Source organism: Copadichromis virginalis, linkage group LG18 (genome assembly GCF_057382275.1).
Source record: "Copadichromis virginalis isolate Kocher_CV1m ecotype Utaka linkage group LG18, C_Virginalis_male_GT1.1, whole genome shotgun sequence".
Taxonomy (NCBI): domain Eukaryota; kingdom Metazoa; phylum Chordata; class Actinopteri; order Cichliformes; family Cichlidae; genus Copadichromis; species Copadichromis virginalis.
In genome coordinates this window covers 5,712,717-5,730,332 of record NC_140635.1, presented here as the reverse complement: position 1 = coordinate 5,730,332, position 17,616 = coordinate 5,712,717, and the positions used below count along the sequence as shown (strand labels likewise).

Below are 17,616 nucleotides of genomic sequence, written 5' to 3'. Positions count from 1 at the left end.
AGGAGGTGCTAAATTGTAACGGAAGAACAGAGTAGGCACTAATAGAAAAAAGCAGCTGAGGTCTTGTTTACCTGTTTTTGTTTACCTTTGGCTGTTTCCTGTGCCTGCAGTGTTATAACTGCGAGGAGGAGGCCATGTACCACTGCTGCTGGAACACCTCGTACTGCTCCATCAAATGTCAGCAGGAGCACTGGCACGCCGACCACAAACGAACCTGCCGCAGGAAGAGATGAATGAACAAGCCCCGCCCCTACCCGACCTTACACAGCACGCCATTGGCTCTGTCCTCGCCTCCTCCTGTCAGTCAGTGTCTACAACAAACACAAACACTCTTCTCCCTCCTGCTTCTCGACTTGCCTTCCTGAAAACTTTGTGGACCCGATGGTTTTTTGTGCGTGCGGAGCGGTTTTGTTTCTATTATTTAATGTACCCATTGTATTGATTTTACTTTCTACGCTTTTATTTTTTCTGAACAGTGAACAGTTTGTTCAACAGCATGACTCGAACGAGTTATGACCTTGTTTTTTCCCTCTTCTTTTTTTTTTTCTTTTCTTTTTTTTACTGAAGTGCTAATTTTGTGTTGGAGAATGTGTTATTTAAGTGTGTAGGAACAGGTGAGCATTAACTGAATACATTTTATTACCTGACTTTTTAAAAGAAACCTTTTTCTTACTGTAAATGCAGCAAAGCGCACGCCGTCGATCCTACAGAACATTTAAAAAAAAAAAGGTACCGTAAGCACCATCGCAGCATCAGACTGACTCCGCTTTCATACAGAAAACCGGTTTTAAAAAGGAAAAAAACAACAAAAAAACATTAAATTGTGGATTAAAAGGCTCGCTGACTTTAATGCAATTTATTCTTTTCACGAATCGATTGCGGTGGATAGCACCTTTTACCATTTTTATCGAAAATTTTATTGTCCTAAAGTCACTTATTGGGAACAGGGTCAAAAAGTCGGCTTTAAAAGATGCCGACCAAAAAAAAAAAAATCTTCCATGAGAGATTTTTATTGTAAGTATGCACATTTTTGGTTTCTTTTTTTGGGGGGACTAGAGTGTGGTTTTTTTATGAGTTGGATGAAACCAGGAAGTTTTGAGTTTGTACTGAAGCCGAGGGGATGTACAGCAATCTTTCCTGAGCTGGATCTTAGAGAGGTTACATGATTTGACAGTTTTGTTGTTGGGTGGTTTGTTGTTGGTTCTTTTTAGTTTTTTTGTTTGCACATTTCATTTTCTTAACAACCCAAATGCTTGTAATATTGCCAAAAAAAAGTCGCACCTTTTGATGAACCTACCTGAGAACATCTGGCGGCGACTCCTCTCCTCTCTTCGCCCTCCTGCAGTGTATTTAAAAAGGAAAAAAAAAAAAAGATGTATATTTTCCGGAGCGTCATCAGTGTCATTTTTCTAGTGACGTACACTCGAGATTCCTCATCATCTTTTTTCCCCCCTTTAATCTGAAGTGACTAGCTATGAGACTCTTTCACTGCGTATGCTGTAGTTGGTGGTCGGTGCCCGTTTCTTCTTCTCATCCTCTCACCCAGTGAGGCCACATGCATGTAGATAGTTTCATAGTTTTTTTTCATTCATTAAGGGAAAACAAGCAGGAAAAAACGACCAGACGTCTGGTCTCCATAAAGAAGTGATAATGGATGGACCAATATAAAAAATATGCAAATATGAATGATCAAACTTTTTCTTTTCCTCCCCCTGTGCTCAGTGTTGAGTGTTGATGTCTAATTACGGTGCTTAGAATCACTTTTATTTGAATTCTTTTGATGGGGCAATAAAATTGCCAGTTTTTAATGGATTTTTTTTTTTTGTTTGACTGTTTCTTCAGTTATGAAAGATGAGAGAAACTTGCTTTACCCCAAGTTGCCTTTTTCCTTTAACATATGAAAAATAAGACGCTGTGAATTCTCACATGGTGGGCAGCCCTGTAGTTTCAGTGCTGTTGGCTGTGAACGAAGCCTCCATCCTTGTATGCACTACGTGCTGTGTTTTAGCAGTCGAATGTTTGAAGAGATCAGCTTTCTCCAACAGCAACATGCAATATTTGTCCCAATGATCACCAGCTAATCGGGCTGTTACACTTTATTCTTTTGATTTTTTTCAAATAACAATAGAACATTTCTGTAACATTTGTTTGTCTGTTTTTTTTTGTTTTTTTTTTTTGTTTGTTTTTTTGTTTTTTTTTTAAAGACAAAAAATAATTGTGGGGGTTTCCAGCTGTGAGTCACGAAAAGCTACACTAGTAGAAAATATAGAGCTGAATTGAGTTTAACAAGTCCGGTAATGTGCAGTGAACACACAGACTCTGTTAAATGGGTTTTACTTAATCGGGCCCATTTTTTTTTTTTTTCAAAGAAGAAGATTTCTGATGTAACAAAGTGGTTAAAACTTGTTACTGTGCTGGATGTTTGTCTTCTTTATGAAACATCTGAGCGGTGCAAAAACACTGTCATAGAATCCTTATTTAATGTAGTAATTGTGACAAAATGCAACAACACAAACTAAAACGGAGCTTAAAATAATCTCTTCACTATAAAGTGCCTGTTTTGTTTGACCAGTTCACACAAATACTAAATAAACTACATACTTCTTACTTCTGTTACTTAAAAAATTACAAAAACACTTTAACAAAAAGGTAAATTTATTCACCAACCCTCAAAAACCGATTTGGTAATCAACATTTACTTTATGTGATCTGCACACTTCACTGCATGCTACCATGTAGGGCGACATTTTTATGAGCTCTTACTTTTACCTTGAACAGCTTTTATTGTGAAATTGGAGGAAATGCATTTCATTAACAGGAAGTTTGATGGGTAGGCTGGTGTAGCTTTTATGTTTCTAAACACAGCTAAAGACATTAATAAAATCAAGATCTCGAATGTCTGCAGCAACAATCTCAAACATAACTTTTAATGATTTAAAAAAAAATTATTTATTTTTTTATTCGATGATCTTTTTGACTTTTTTGTGGGGAAACTGCATTCGGGTTTTGTTTTTGTTTTTTAACCATCAGATTAGTCCTGTTTACTAATCAGGAGACACAATTAAGACTTGTGTGAATTAATCACACGTCACCAGAGACGACTAAGATTTGTTGTCCCTGTGCAGTAGTTGCTCTGACAGATTGAAAGTGTGTAACACACAGACACAGCCTCACTAATGAGATTCATTCATTGTTGATTTTACCGTTTACTGAATTTGTTGATAATGAACCCGTGATTTTTGGGCTGCCCACTATTAGAGAATTTACGGTAACGGTTGTTCCTCTGAAACGTCCCTCAGACATGAAAACTCATTAAATCCTTTATGATGTGATGTGTGCGTTACTCCTGTCATGTTCTCATAGCTCACAGTTCTCATCTTCAGTGCACTACGTGTAAATAAAACATCCTTCTGTCCCCTCCGTCATCTTATTTGTACATTGTAAATGATTTTTCCCCCTGCGGATGACTGTTAGTTGTAGTTTTTTACAATCATATCAGGTGTGTGTGTGTGTGTGTGTGTGTGTGTGTGTGTGAGTGTGAGAGAGAGAGAGATATTTAGTTATTGTTCTTTTAAGCTTCTTCAGTGTGTCTCAACATTTCAGCATCTCTTTTTAAAGCCGACCTTTTCCAAACCGGAGGCGGGGTTTGTGTTACACGTGACCTGCGAGGCTGCAGCTTTGATTTTTTTTTTTTTTTCTTATTGTTTTTATATTTGTCCATCCAGCCATGAAGCTTTCGACGTGATTTTTTATGTTAAACCTTTCTTTTTCTGGCCACGTGTAAAGCTTTGATGCCATTCCAGTTTGCATTTCTGCTTTTTGAACTGCATGAGTAAAGGTGTACCTCCAGCTCCTCGTTCGGTTTCTTCCCCTCACGTAAACAAAAGAAAAGGCGTGATTGCACTCCTTCAGAGTAACGCAATATGACAATGATTTATATCCCCCCTCTCTCGATGCTGTTTTCAGCTTGAATAAGAGTGAATCGATCAAATTGTCCAATCATATTTGCCTTTTCGCTGTTCTTATTTCGGGATATTTTGGTACATACTGTGTACTACATGGATCCTCTTTGTACTTTAAGTACTTTTAGCAGGAATAAAATCAGTGTAAAGGTTTCTTTGTTCTCACTTCCTGTTGTTCTGTCCATATGTAAACTTTTACTCGTGGCTTAACATTTTCTATGCTCTTTTGTTTTCTCCCTTTTTCTTTGACACTTTAGCTAGCAATATGTATATAAATATATTCTATGTGCTAACATGGAGGAAATAAATGTATCAACAAGTTCTCCAGAGTCTGTTTTGGTTTCTTTTGAGGATATGATGCATTTCATAATGCAGGTTGTATCTAAGAAATGCATTTTTACTTTAGTTTAATATGGTTTACTTGTTTACCAGTAAGTTACTCTGTATGATGCTGATTAACTGTAAATGGTTCCTATTTAAAAATGACTGTTTCTTTAAACTCAGATTTCCAAATGTGGCTGAAGGAAAAACCAACATCAAGACATTAAAGGTAAGAATGATATAAGTGATATAATTCCCACGTCAGTAATATTTAGGTGATCAGTATTAAGAGTTTAGATAGCAGCAGTGCACAGAACGGCAAATGTGCAGCACTTTGCAAACCCCTTGGCCCACCGCTCATTTTAGATTTTGCTTTTGGTTTGGTTGCAGTGGTTTATTGAAATGAAAATGCAAAACAGCTAAAAGAGTTTTGTACGATTCTAACGAACTTGGAAGTCTTTGTTTGAACACGTATTTTGTATGACCACCTTTATTCTTCATCATTACCTTTGCTTTGCTATCCAGACATGATTTTACTGCACTGGAAAAGTGTTTGGGATCACTGTCATCGTGAAAATAACCCGATGGTCGTGCTTGGTGGACAAAAGTCTGACTATAAAATTTGTGTTCTTATTGATGAGATCTCGAACACCGCGGGCTGAAGCAGCAAAAATTCACAACAGAGTCTCCTGTTTTACAGATACTGTTGTACCTTTTGTCCTGACGGTGATTCGAACCAAACTTTCACGTTTGGATTCATTGTTCCATCGTGATGTAGTGGAACTAATAAGCATTCACACATTCACACTCCGATGAACGCATCGGAGGGCAATTTGGGGTTAGTCTCTTGCCCTAGGATATTTGGCATGCAGAGTGGTGGTTCGATTCCTGGCTCCTCCAACCTTCCAATCAGTAGCTGATCTGCTCAGTGTTGCCAACTTAGAGACTTTGTCGCTATATTTAGCAAGTTTTCAGAGCCCCTTAGCGACTTTTTTTTCTAAAAAGCGACTAGCAACAAATCTGGCTACTTTTTCTGGTGTTACTAGAGACTTATGACGACTTTTTGACGTGAAAGCGCGTATCGCTTTCACTCTCAACAAGCAGCGGTGCTGCCGTGGGCACCTCACCCGTGCCAAAGCGCTCACGGGCGGAGGATAGTCCTCCCCCAGCTGCTATCAGGGCAGGAGATGTTCACCCATGCTTCCAGACTGCAAATGAATCGCTTATGAGCAAAGCCGCTGCTCCGCACTGACTGTAACGCAGTCAGTTCTTCTTTTACTGTTATGCTGTTTTGTGGATCACAAGGTTTAAAACTACTTATAAACACACAAAGTAACTCCACCAGAGTGCCAATCTCGGGTCACTTTTGCCAGTCCAGGCCCGGATAAAGGAACAGGGTTGGAATTGTGACATTAAAAAAATAATAATTGCTAAAAGAAATTTAATTTGTAGTTCTAAATAAATTTTAAATTCGTTTAAGACGTTTTTTACTCACTCTCTCTTCCACGATGTTATTTCTCTCTCCAACAACATAGGTTACAATTACATTAGCATGACCAATTATGCAAATTAGGCGGTGACGTCATTTAGTGACTTCTAGCGACTTTTAAGACAGCCAATAGCGATTTTCCTTACTGAGGAGTTAGCAACACTGGATCTGCTCCACCACCTGAGCCACAGCCACCCCAACCGCTATCCGATTGTTAAGTGATGACGTGACGAATCCTACTTCCGGGCCTAAAGTAGTCTGCGTTTAATATGGCTTTTGTGTTGTTAACATGTTTAATGTTATGTATTTTCTTCTATTTAATCTCAAAAAGCTCCTAAAACAGTCAGTGATCACTGTTGACCTCCCTCGGCTTTTATTACCGCTAATCATTTATTTAAGCTCAGTTTTTAAAACCTTAGGATGTAACTACAGCCCAGCCCATGCAGCAGTACATGAATGACTAACCTCGTATTGTGGATGGATTATCTCAGTTGTTCTCCTGGCTGAAGTTTGGTCCTTTTACAGCATCCTGCCATGTGATTACATTTGTTTCTGACCACCGAGAACACTCACGTTTTATCACTTTTATCGAGTGGAAAAAAAGTTAGCTTGTTTATATTATGCTAACATAGCTGTGTCGCTAGCGGTCACGTAGCACATCATTATATACCAGCTAGCCAAACTTCAGTAACCCTACAAACGTCACTGCTGTTTAGCTTTCTGTCTTCATTTATGTTGGAAGTGATAGCAGAGCTGTACGTTTTAATTTGTTTCCAAAACCCCGCAGTCAGGACATGCTATATTGTATTTAGATAGAAGCTAGCGAGCTAACTCCCTGCTAAACTCCGTTAAATGTCATAAATTCCGTTTTCATGGATGCCTGGATGTTAAACTCAATTGTTACACCTGGTAGAGCAGAACGCTGATCATTTTATTAAAGATTAAAGACTTTAGACAGTTTTTCAACTCTCAGTAATGCCATAGTGATCGTTTGATATATGGACCTGCAGCGGAGTTTAGACCCAGACACGGCTAGTGACGTCAGACTGAACAATCGGATGGTTGGTGTTTTTCATGGATAGAGGAGGGAACAGTGTTTTAGCAACAAGCTGCTAGTAAAACTGCCCAAAAGACAAAGGCTCTTTGCAAAGTTGTGTTGCCGGGAGAACTGTAGCTCAAGGCCACTTTAAAGAATTAAACATGTTTGTCTCCAAAATACAGAGCGACCTGCGCGACTTTTGCACAATACTATAGTTTCATGTTGTATAGCTTCTCAGATATAATTAAGAATGTGGAATATTCATGAAAGTTTTCAATCAGCAACATTTTAAAACTCAGGAATCACCGTGTGTGATGCATACAGCAACAATGTTGCAGAACAGTAAATAAGACAAACATCGAATTCTTGTCAAAATTGTTGAAATGTTTATTTAACTGAAAGATTTTATGTCAACTCAAATAAGACATTTTTAAACCTTAAAAAAAGGGACATACATTTTGCCGATAAAAGAAAGAAAAACAAACTCTGAAGAAAGTGCTTTTTTTACTTTAAAAAAATCCTGGCATTGAAACTAGAACATTCTCCGCCAAAGACGATGAAGAAGGCCCTCCTGCTCCGACCTCCCCGCAGCTCTAACGAGTTAAAGGGTCTCTGGCAAAAACACCTTTCTTCCTGTTGTGACATCACTGTATGAGTCCTGATTGATCAGTCCGTGTAAAAATATGAAGGACTTCCCACTTTGGGGTGATTCGCCTTTTCCGAGCCGGGGGTGATAAAACGAGTCCAACGAGCGCTGCTGACGGTCTGTCTGAAGGAACGTTTCGGTCCAGCTGTGAGAGTTTGAAAAGCGACAGATGTTCCTACTTCTTAACATTTTAAAGATCAGTAAACCTGTTTGTTCCCAGAGAAACGTGACGCGTGAAGAGTTCTGACCCAAAGGCGCCAACCACACCAAAAACAAGCCTGTTGTAATTTCCTCTAGTCGCCACTAGATGGCAACGAATCTCCTGACTCAGATGATGCATTTTCAAAAGACGTTTGTTATAAATTATTGGACTGCATTAGTCACGAGATCTGTAGTTCCAAACTGAAGGGGGCTAAAATGTAAACACAGCAACATGCTGATACTAGTGCCAAATATCGATATTTTTAGTGAAATACTTTGAATCAGTCTTCATTCTCCTGCTGATGCTTATAAACGAGGGGGACGTGATGCCACACACTTTATTGTTACTGTTAACAGCAACGTAATGTGCCACTATCATATCATAATTTACTTTTCAATCCCCGCCTCTTAATCCCTGCTATCAAACCACTTTCCCACTCTCATGGTCTGTCTGAAGGAAATCATGTCTTTGTAATTCTTGAGAGCGATACTGATATTTGAGGATTTAACAAACAGATTTCACTATTCTCCAGCCCGGATCAGCTGACTCATCCATATGTATGGAGGGCATTTCTCCCAGCTCTTCTTTAATTTTCATGGATCAGTATATCTAAAACGCTCCTACTGATAAATTGGCAAACGTGATAAATTTGTCAGGATCTAAAATTTACAACTTTACTTTGACTGAGAGACCGTACAAGACATTTAGGCTTTTAAAATGATTAAAAAGTCAACAAAACAAAGTTGTAGATGAATTTTCCATTATTTACTATTAATCTAAAATGCTCACATTAGCTACAGATATCCTGGTTACTGCGATGAACTTCACTGTAACAGCCCTGACACTCAATGCTCTCCATCCCCTTGTAGGCAAATAATTATCCCCGTGACTGAGCTGGAAAAGTTGCCCCAATAATAGATGGAAATCTAAAATAAAGGCAAATTCAAACAGAGCAACATTCAATAGCACCTAAACTTCTGATTCTTTACATTTCTGGCAAAGTTTTACTTTCATCCTCTGTTATTAGAAAAAGAGCCAACTATAAAAAATAACTTTTAGGAACTTTTAGGGATTTGTTTTAATATTTAAGAGCATAAAAACAACGTTTCTGTTTATTCCCAGGACAGGATCAGAACTCTTCACACGAAAGCTGGAATAAAACTCGGAGCATCGCTTTTATAATTTCCATTTGACCGACACATTTCAGACCAACGTGCAGACGCACGGCCCCTCATCCTTCTGCTTTTGTCTGGGATTAGTCCTTACGCTCATCTTCAATATAATCTATAATCATATATTTCTATTTTCAATAATAGGCTTGATGTGAGTTTGTTTCACTCAAGATAATACAATGCTTTTTTCTTTTTCGTAATATTAGCAAATATTCAAGAGCAAAACATTCTCGAATGTCTCGTCATATACTTCTAACAGAGAAACAAAATAAATTAAATCAGTTTCTGTTTGTACATACTTACATGATATGAATTTGTGTTTAGCTTCGGTCGAAGCCGTTAGTTTGTACGGAAAAATAAACTGAGTTGAAGGCTGCAGCTGTTAGTATATGAAAATTAGCACGCCGACTTTAGCTGAGATGGGGCTTCAGAAAATAACGATTCCAAACAAAACAAGAAAAATACGAAAGAAACGTACCTCATCGTAAAACCGGGGGGCGGCTGCGACGCGCTCCCCTCAGACCCCGCCCTCATATCAAAACATATGTCGCACTTTGTAATGGTCGATATCGTTTAGGGTTTTTTTCTCTTTGTGTGTAAATATCCTTTTCAAAAAAATAGCCTAAGGAAAGCAAATAACATGAAAATAGAGAGTGAGCCACACGCACTTTAAAAGCCGGGATCTTTCCTAACGATTGTCCTCTACTGCTGCGAGTTTTCCACTTTTCGGTAAACAGTCGGCACGACCCGGGGACCGCACTTCCTCTCAGACTGAGCATGACCTGAATGCAATCTAGATGCCAGCGCTGGATTCTGGGAGCTAGTTTGCAGCGGTTACGCAGCCTGGGAGTAAGCACCAAAATTCAGGGCAAAAAGGTCGACCACCTCCTCCCCCTCGTGCCGGAAACTCTGCCTCGGCTCCGCTTTTCCTTCCTTCGGTCTCTGGAGCAGAATTGTCTTTGCATCTTCCTCAATAATTCTTCAGCCACCAGGGGGCGCTACATGTTGTAGGCCACATAGATTGGGTCCAGCTGGTCGGCCAGGAAGCCGTCCCGCAGGTGCATCCTCTGCTTCTCCCCTCTGGAGTTGATGGGGATGACGCCGATGTCCACCACCACCACCACGCCCACGATCAGGTAGTGCTCCTCCAGCACCACGTTGGTGACGAGGGGGACCAAGTCCAGGGCCTCCTGCTCCGAACCGTCCAGCTCCACCACCACCACCAGCAGGTTGGTCCACGTGAACACCGCGCTGCGGACACACATGACGAAAACTTGAATTCTTGTCACCCCAGAAGGGGCGGAGTGTGTAATCGACGTGTTGGCAGCTCTCATCCACAGTTTTTAAGATATCACGTTCAAATTTGGTGTGACAGCAGATTCTAATAAAAGCTCGATCGAGGCAAAACAAATGTGAAAACCTGGAATAACTTTATTCTTCAAACTTCAAGACAATGTGCTAGGCCTCGGGGGACATGAGTACCTAGGCTGGCAAAGCATTTGACCTTGATTGTTAGCGTCCAAGGTTAAAGTTGGTGAAAAAATGTCAAGAAACCACATCGAGTAACATATCGTATGTAAAGGCGTGGCGAGAGCTGAACACACTTTTTTATTTTTTCATAAAGACACTGTAATGTCATAATTGGCTGATGCTCACCACTCTGTGATGCTCTTGTGAGTCCTGATGACGGAGGTCTCGATGTCGATGGGGTGGTAACGCATCCCTCTGAGTTCCATGGCTTCCTCCAAAGCACCGACCACGTACAGGGCATCGTGGCGCTCTGTGGACACGAACAGATTTCCTTTCAAGCCACCATGCTGCGCTTTTAGATTAATGTACGAGTTATCAAAGCTTTTAACGTGAACGGTCTTCCTGCACAGATTAAAGTCACGAAGTAAACTCAGCGTTTTCTGCAGATGTCTGAATATCTGACTGTTATGAGCTGGAAATAAACATTTGAGTGTTTTAAATATCAGACTTGATCTCAGCAGAAAGAAAGAGCCAATCAGGAGGAGTCGGCAGCACTTAAAATCAGCGCTGAAGCCGTTTAATCGTTTATTCCTTGTTGTTGTGCGAGATCATTAAAGGTCAGCCGCAGCCCCATTAACCACGTTGACCGTGTTCGACGAACGGCCCGCCCTGACCTCCGCTGGCGTCGGTGAGCTCCGTCCTGCGCAGGAAGCCCAGGTATCCGGTCCGAGCCCAGACGGTCTGCGTGTCTCCAAAGCTGAGCCTGGAGTTGAAATGGTCGGACTGCAGCGCCTCGTCCCCGTAGACGGTGAAGTAACCGCTGGCGTTGTGGCCACTGTGCACCCAGATCTGCAAACGCACAAATAATACAGCAGAAAATAATCGTCAAGGGATTATTTCCTCTATAAACGTCAAACAGATGTGGACAAACATCCATGTTTTCACTTCATGTCCCAGATTCTTGTCATTTCCACTTGCAGAGCTTCCAGGAGAAAACAAAGATAAGGCCCGGGGGCCAGAATCAGCCCTGCAAGGACTCCAATCTGGCCCAATGGAAAATGCACAGGAGGGGGTACATTTTGAGCTTTTAACTGTTTGGGGTTTTTTTTCACATGTACAGCTTTTTACTGATAAAGACCCCCCCCCCATGGCCATTCATGCTAAACCAAAGAAATGAAGTAATAGATAAACTGTTAAATGACAGAAATATTCCTGTTTTCCACCATCTACCAAAGGAAACCTTTTAAAAAAACATTTTAGTGAATTAGACAAAGAATATCAGGCGCACCTTTTCTACTGAAATTGGTAAATATTAGGTTTAATTGATCAAATTCAATGAGTTTAAAAAAAAAAAGTAAATATTTCAGGTTAATGATCACTTACTCTGCTGACCTCAGCAGGTGCATAAAGGCTATCTGGGTCCTGCTTCATGCACTTATATCTTTTTATGGATGCAGATATGAAAGTTGAGTCTCTGTTCAATTAAACAGATAATTCAAAATAACCCCCAGAATGGAAAAACTTCGAGGACTTTGATGCTCAAACACGATTGGTCAAAGGAGCTTGGACCAAAGTCCGAAAACCAGAAGCCTTTTTATTTTCACGTACAAATATCTGTTTATAGAGAAGACCATTAAAGCTCAGACAAACCTCTCCCAGATGTGACTCTCCCATTGGTCCCTTGGTCTCTGGGTTGGCGATGATGATTCTGACCCCCGGCAGGATCTGCTCAAAGAGAGAGACGCAGATCGAGCAAAGACCAAAAACAGCTTCTTTGAAAAAGTTAATAAACGTTAAATTTAGATAAAACTGACCTTCCCAGACTCCATCAGTGGCAGGCTGTGTGGCGATCCCCGCTCTACGAGTCTGACCCTGCAGAGCAGACAAACGGGGACGTTTCTGTTAGTCGGCTGCGTATTATCTCTAATCAACATCCCATAATCAGGATTCTGGACAGGATCTTAACTCTGACTGTTGACCGCTAACGGCTAATGTTGATGTGATGTAAAAAAACAAAAACAGAATTGTGGGAAAAAGCTGAAACAGTAAAACTAAAAATAAACCAGGACGAGTGGTTTGTCAGACTGCAAACACGGAGAGCCTGTGGTAGACTCGGGCCAGCTTAAATCAGCAGTGATTACATGTAATCATGCACACTGACAGTTATATTTATACACAGCGGGATTGCACGGCCCTGCTGCTTCGTGTGCTGCGACTTTTCTGTGTGGAAATCAGCAGACACAGGCTGAGCACCGTAATGACGGGCTGCATCAGGGAGCAGGAAACTGCGTCTGGGGAGCTTCAGGGATGAGTAACAAGCTCCTGACGAGTTCAAATTAATGCATTTTTCAGTTTGTGCCGGTTTCTTGCTGGTCGTTTCGCCGTTGTTCCTTTAATCCCGCAGGCCCTTCTCGTCAGAGATGTTTGAATAAGTCCGAGTCTCGCTTGTTATCTCGGATGTGTTTGTCCATCTCCACCAGCTGGAAAACTGACGGCGTTTCTCCTCTGAAATCTGACACTGATGTTGAGCCCTGGCTGGTTCATTAAGAGTCAGAGCTGTCTCACTGACAAGCAGCAGTCTGGCAAAACAAATGGCGGAGTTACCCAGCAGGAAATGTGACTCAGACTGGGTTTGATGGGTTTTAAAGTTCACCCCTCTCACACTGTGGAGAGGCTGTGAGGGTGACAGTGTGCATGTCATATTGTCTCAGAGAAACTTCCAGCTTCTCATTATATTCAGACTTTTTTACCGTCAGCCTGCAGCGATGCTTCTGAGCTGCAGAGAATAAGCCTCGCATTACAATAACAATCTTTGCTGAGCACTTTATTTATTCTGAGAGCGCTCGCCGAGTCGTGTTCTCTCATTCACAAACTTCACGAGCGAAGCCGTCCGGCAGAGCGCTGCGGCGCCGCTGAAATCCCGCAGGACACCGGCTGAAGACTTTACAGCACAGAATAGACTCTGTGTCCGCGTGAGAGTCGACGGAAAACCGATTCAGTGCATGAAAACAACATCTAAAAAATACACAAGGCTGGTGTTGCCGACTCCAGCCGAGCACGAAAATCCATCGGCCTGAAGAAACGTGAGCCATAAAATACCTGGAAGAAAATATTTTGTGTTTGTTGAACCATCTGACAATGTATTTTTTTAATTAATGCTGAAACACACTCTGAATGTGTCTCCATTTCCAGTCTGCGTCACGCTTCTCAGTTTCACTACTGCTTGGAGAGCAGTTGGCATCTTTCATGCAAATTACTGGTGACCAAAGCAGTCGTTAAGAGGTTTCAGACACCGAACATCTTTCTGCAAAAGTATCTGTTAAGCTTCTAACAAAGCAGCAAGGACACTTACCTGTCATGTCGCAGCGCCCTCATATCAACATAAACAGTTGTGGGGTCAGGTCCTGAGGTGCCCTGAGAAACACCAGCGAGAGAAAGTGTGAACACCACAGACTCACAAAACGTCCTTTTTATTCAAAAAAGGCTTTTTATGCAAAAAATTGCTACAGCTTATCGACTCCTAGCAGACTGCAGTGGATGCTGTGTGGTCATAAAGAAAAGCTTTACCTCCACTGAAGGAGGGACGTAAATGTTTTGGGTGGGAAGGTGGGAACCCGACCCTCTACAGCAGGGGTGGGGAACTCCAGGCAACAAGAGCCGGTGTCCTGCAGGTTTTAGTTGTTTCCTTAATCCAACACAGCTGATTTAATTGGCTAAATTACCTCCTCAACAAGTTCTCCAGAAGCCTGGGAACAAACTAATCATTTGATTGAGGTGTGTTGACCCAGGGTGAGATCTAAAACCTGCAGCACACCAGCACTCAAGGCCTGGACTTCCCCACCCCTGATCTACAGCATTTACAACCGTGTGAAACGATCAATGTGGGAGCAACAGCAGTGATTGTAGAAGGAAAGTCAAACAATTTCAAAAATAAATGCACATCAACAAACTTTCTGCAAAGTCAGATTCTACCTGATTGACATGCAAACGATAAAGTAAAGAAGGGGAAAGTGATTAGTAGCTGCAATTATACCCGCGTGACGACCCACCCAGGACAAATTCACTGTTTCTAAAGTACACAGAGGTTGCACAATACATGCATTCAGTCAGATCTCTTTGTGCCGACTACTGTACTCTGAATGAGTGAAATCACTGAAGAAAAATTAAGACAGAGAAAAAGGACGAGATTAAGGATCCCCCTCTCCGACCTCTCTTCTCCTCCATCCATCCCTCCATTAATCCAGGATTAAAAACCCACCACCGGACACACAGCGGCATCCTGGGAGTCTTACGCCCACACACCCACAGTGCAAAAATGCAAACGCCCTCTCTGAAGAGACTTCAGGCAGTGACCGCTTCAAGAGTATTCAGTGATTTATTGGCAAAGGGAAATTTGATTGGAACAGGCAGAGCAAACATCCTTTGGTGCTGGACTCACACCACAGAGAGGCACATGCACATGTATCCTTGCACTGTCACATATTCGTGATTTCTGGGAGTTAGCTGCAGCACTGAGCTGCTGCGGCTAACGAGCTTGTTGATAGCAGTGGAAACGTCTTGATGCATTCTCAATCATCCAGGAAAGTCAATCTCCAAAAGCGGATTCTGATCAGCTGGACGTAGCGTTTTGTGGGAGAAACGTTTCGTCACTCGTACAGGTGACTTCTTCAGTCTCAGCTGACTGCAGGTTTCAATCTTATAAACAGTACATTTGCATAATGACTGAAACCAGCCCACTGAAGGAACAATGGGCTGGGAGGTCAGTTCCTTAATCTTAATTATGCAAATTCTCATGACCATCTACTTTACAGTCTTAATAATCTTATAGATCTGATAATTTTTTACTAGCCTATTGTTTGGTGGTTCCTTTCCTTAATTGTTTTATAATGCCACTTGCCTTACATCTGTCTCTTTACTCAGTCTTATGTTATTTATATGCAGTAGTTTTATGGCTACAGCCTCTATGCTTTTTCCATATAAAGGAAGATTTGCTTGCATGTTTCTATGATGAAAAAAAAATCGAGCCATACATGCAAATCAGAGCAGAATCATAGACGGAAGAAGAGAAGTGAAAGCGGGAGCGGGTGACTCCAGATAGAGACGAGGGGCGTCACCCGCTGATTACACTGGAAGACAGTCTCCTAATGAGTCTTTGGTCTTAATCACTACCTTTCTTTGGTGTAGCATTTTATAAATTATGGCCTAGTTAAAGCAGGGCGCGGCTAGCTTGTGATCGATGAGTCACTGTTGTCTGGGGCTCCTCTCCAGCCCAACTAAAGGTCTAGTTCACAAATTTGTGGGTTATAGCAGAGTGGCTATGCTGCTTTATTTGAGCTATTCTAAGATGGATTTTATTGCAAATGTTCTGCTGTTTGTTCTTTTTGTTGCTGGGAACAGAACAGATGTCAATCATCTGTATTTATAATTCATCTGACTGGAGACGTGTCAGCTGTGAGTAACACATCTACAGATTTGGGGGGTTTTCTCCTGGAAAGTATAATAATTCATCTCATGTCAAAGTTCAGCCAAAATACTGAGTGGGCGAAATCCACAGAGTAAAGCTGCTCCAGTGTCCCTGATATTGACTAAGTGCCGTGAGACCCAGCCAAGCGTCTCTTAAACTTAGATCTAAAGCCATCTGATGAGAGGTGTGCTGGCAGGCAGTGGGGTGGTGATGGTGGCGGTTACTGCTGTTGGGCGGGGAAGGTTGATGGTGGTTCCCTACCTGGTCGGCAAGTTTTCCCAGCCTGTGAGGCTACAGCAGCAAAGAGGGGGCGGAGGAGGAGGAAAGTGAAGGGGTAGAAGAGGAAGTAAAGAAGGAGGGAAGGTGGAGACAAAACCAAGTATGAGAAATGTGGGTGGGGTTACGCACAAAACAAGGAAGTAAGAAAAAAATGTCAAAAGGGTAAAACTCAGAAAACCAAAACAAGCAGTAAGAACAGAAAAGAGTCTTCAGCCAAATGTTAATCTGCTCATTTAAAGCTGCCAAACAAAGTTAAAGCTTACAGTAAGTTAGTGTGTGATGATTTCAGTGTTACGACTGTGTTAGCGTGCGAGTCTGCAAATTAAACTCGCTGACGATTAAAAGGCTAAATTATATTTGAGTTTCATATCTCCCCATTAAGTCTGTAAAATCGTTATAATATAATAACTTTTCTAACAATTCATTTAATTCCTGACGTGGCTGAAAGCTGCAAATCAGATCTGAAATGTAAAAGCAATGATCAGCTTGAAATGGAGGATGGTCCTGAACCTGAGACATACAGGAAATGAAAAACCGCTCTGCAGGTGAAGAGAATGACTTTTTGTTTTTTAGTGTCCAACCCTCCGACTGTTCCGGACGAACGCCGCACATCTGCAAAAACGGCACATTCAGACGTTCTTGCATTGCGGTCCGAACACTCTTACAGGCTTCAGCTGAGCAGGAGTTGCAGAAATCCTTCAAGTGATAAACGAAGCTGTGAACAAAACTGCACTTCAGCAGAGATCGGCTAGATTTGCTGACTGTTAAAAACTCGTTAAAGGCTGGATATCTGTGATCTTTTCTTGTGGGGAAATCAAACATCTTCGACTTGTTCTCGGTGTTTACCCAGCAGGCCTCGAAGAAACAACAGAAACACCGAGCACAGAAGAACTGCTGTGAGAGCTGCTCGACATCACACTTTGTAAAAATATAATTTTTCATCTCATCTGCTTGTTTACATCCACTTGTGATGAACATGAATGACCTGTTTTGGAAAAAGAAGAATAAGGTGCACAAGTTGAAGTTTACGAATTCCCGCCTGGGCCGTCCGTATCCAGTAAGGGTCCTGGGCTAGACCCCCCATGTCTAACCAAGCCTACCTGAAGCAGTAAGTCATACCGGCTCAGATCAGGTGTTGAGGAGCCAGGGCACCCTGAGGAAGTGGCTACTGGAACAAGAAGGTATCACTGGGCAATAGACGTGTGTTGGAACGCTACTACACAAGTAACCCCAGCAGACGGCGTTAAATTGAATCTTTGATACCCAACAGAAGGGGTACAACAAACATGCTACGATGATATCATCACCCCCACCCCGAGATTGGGTACCAAGCCCCAAGTGATCGTTGAGTTACAGTAGGATAGGTTACCAATGCAGCACTACGGACAATACCTGCTAACCAGCTGATCTACGCTGCTGGAGGCTGAACTTGGCCTCTGCTTGAAGAGAAAGCGTTAGAAGGCAGGAGAAACCAGCTGTTCCACACAGTAGCAGGGAAATAATATGAGACAGAGCAATACTGGAAGAGCACAGGACAAGCTCAGTGGATCTAACCACAGCAACCACCCTGAA

The 17,616-nt window shown here is 41.8% G+C and overlaps 2 protein-coding genes across 13 annotated transcripts in view; one reads left to right on the top strand and one right to left on the bottom strand.

Annotated features, from left to right (window-relative positions):
• Positions 1-4,284, top strand: part of zmynd11 (zinc finger, MYND-type containing 11) — a 33,188-nt gene extending 28,904 nt beyond the window's left edge. For all 8 annotated transcript variants that reach the window (XM_085439999.1, XM_085440003.1, XM_085440000.1 and 5 more), the window contains one exon: positions 111-4,284. In XM_085439999.1, coding sequence (XP_085296125.1) covers positions 111-233 — 123 coding nt within the window. In that variant the 3' untranslated portion in view covers positions 234-4,284. The remainder of the gene's footprint in view (positions 1-110) is intronic.
• Positions 4,285-7,174: 2,890 nt separating this feature from the next.
• The window catches only part of LOC146687076 (disco-interacting protein 2 homolog C), a 208,411-nt gene continuing 197,969 nt past the window's right edge, over positions 7,175-17,616 (bottom strand). For 3 of the 5 annotated variants that reach the window (XM_085439203.1, XM_085439206.1, XM_085439207.1), the window contains 7 exons: positions 16,027-16,056; positions 13,654-13,715; positions 12,116-12,173; positions 11,952-12,026; positions 10,976-11,150; positions 10,488-10,611; positions 7,175-10,082 (listed from right to left, as the gene is read on the bottom strand). In XM_085439203.1, coding sequence (XP_085295329.1) covers positions 9,830-10,082; positions 10,488-10,611; positions 10,976-11,150; positions 11,952-12,026; positions 12,116-12,173; positions 13,654-13,715; positions 16,027-16,056 — 777 coding nt within the window. In that variant the 3' untranslated portion in view covers positions 7,175-9,829. The remainder of the gene's footprint in view (positions 10,083-10,487; positions 10,612-10,975; positions 11,151-11,951; positions 12,027-12,115; positions 12,174-13,653; positions 13,716-16,026; positions 16,057-17,616) is intronic. The other 2 variants (XM_085439204.1, XM_085439205.1) reach the window with 1 other exon arrangement.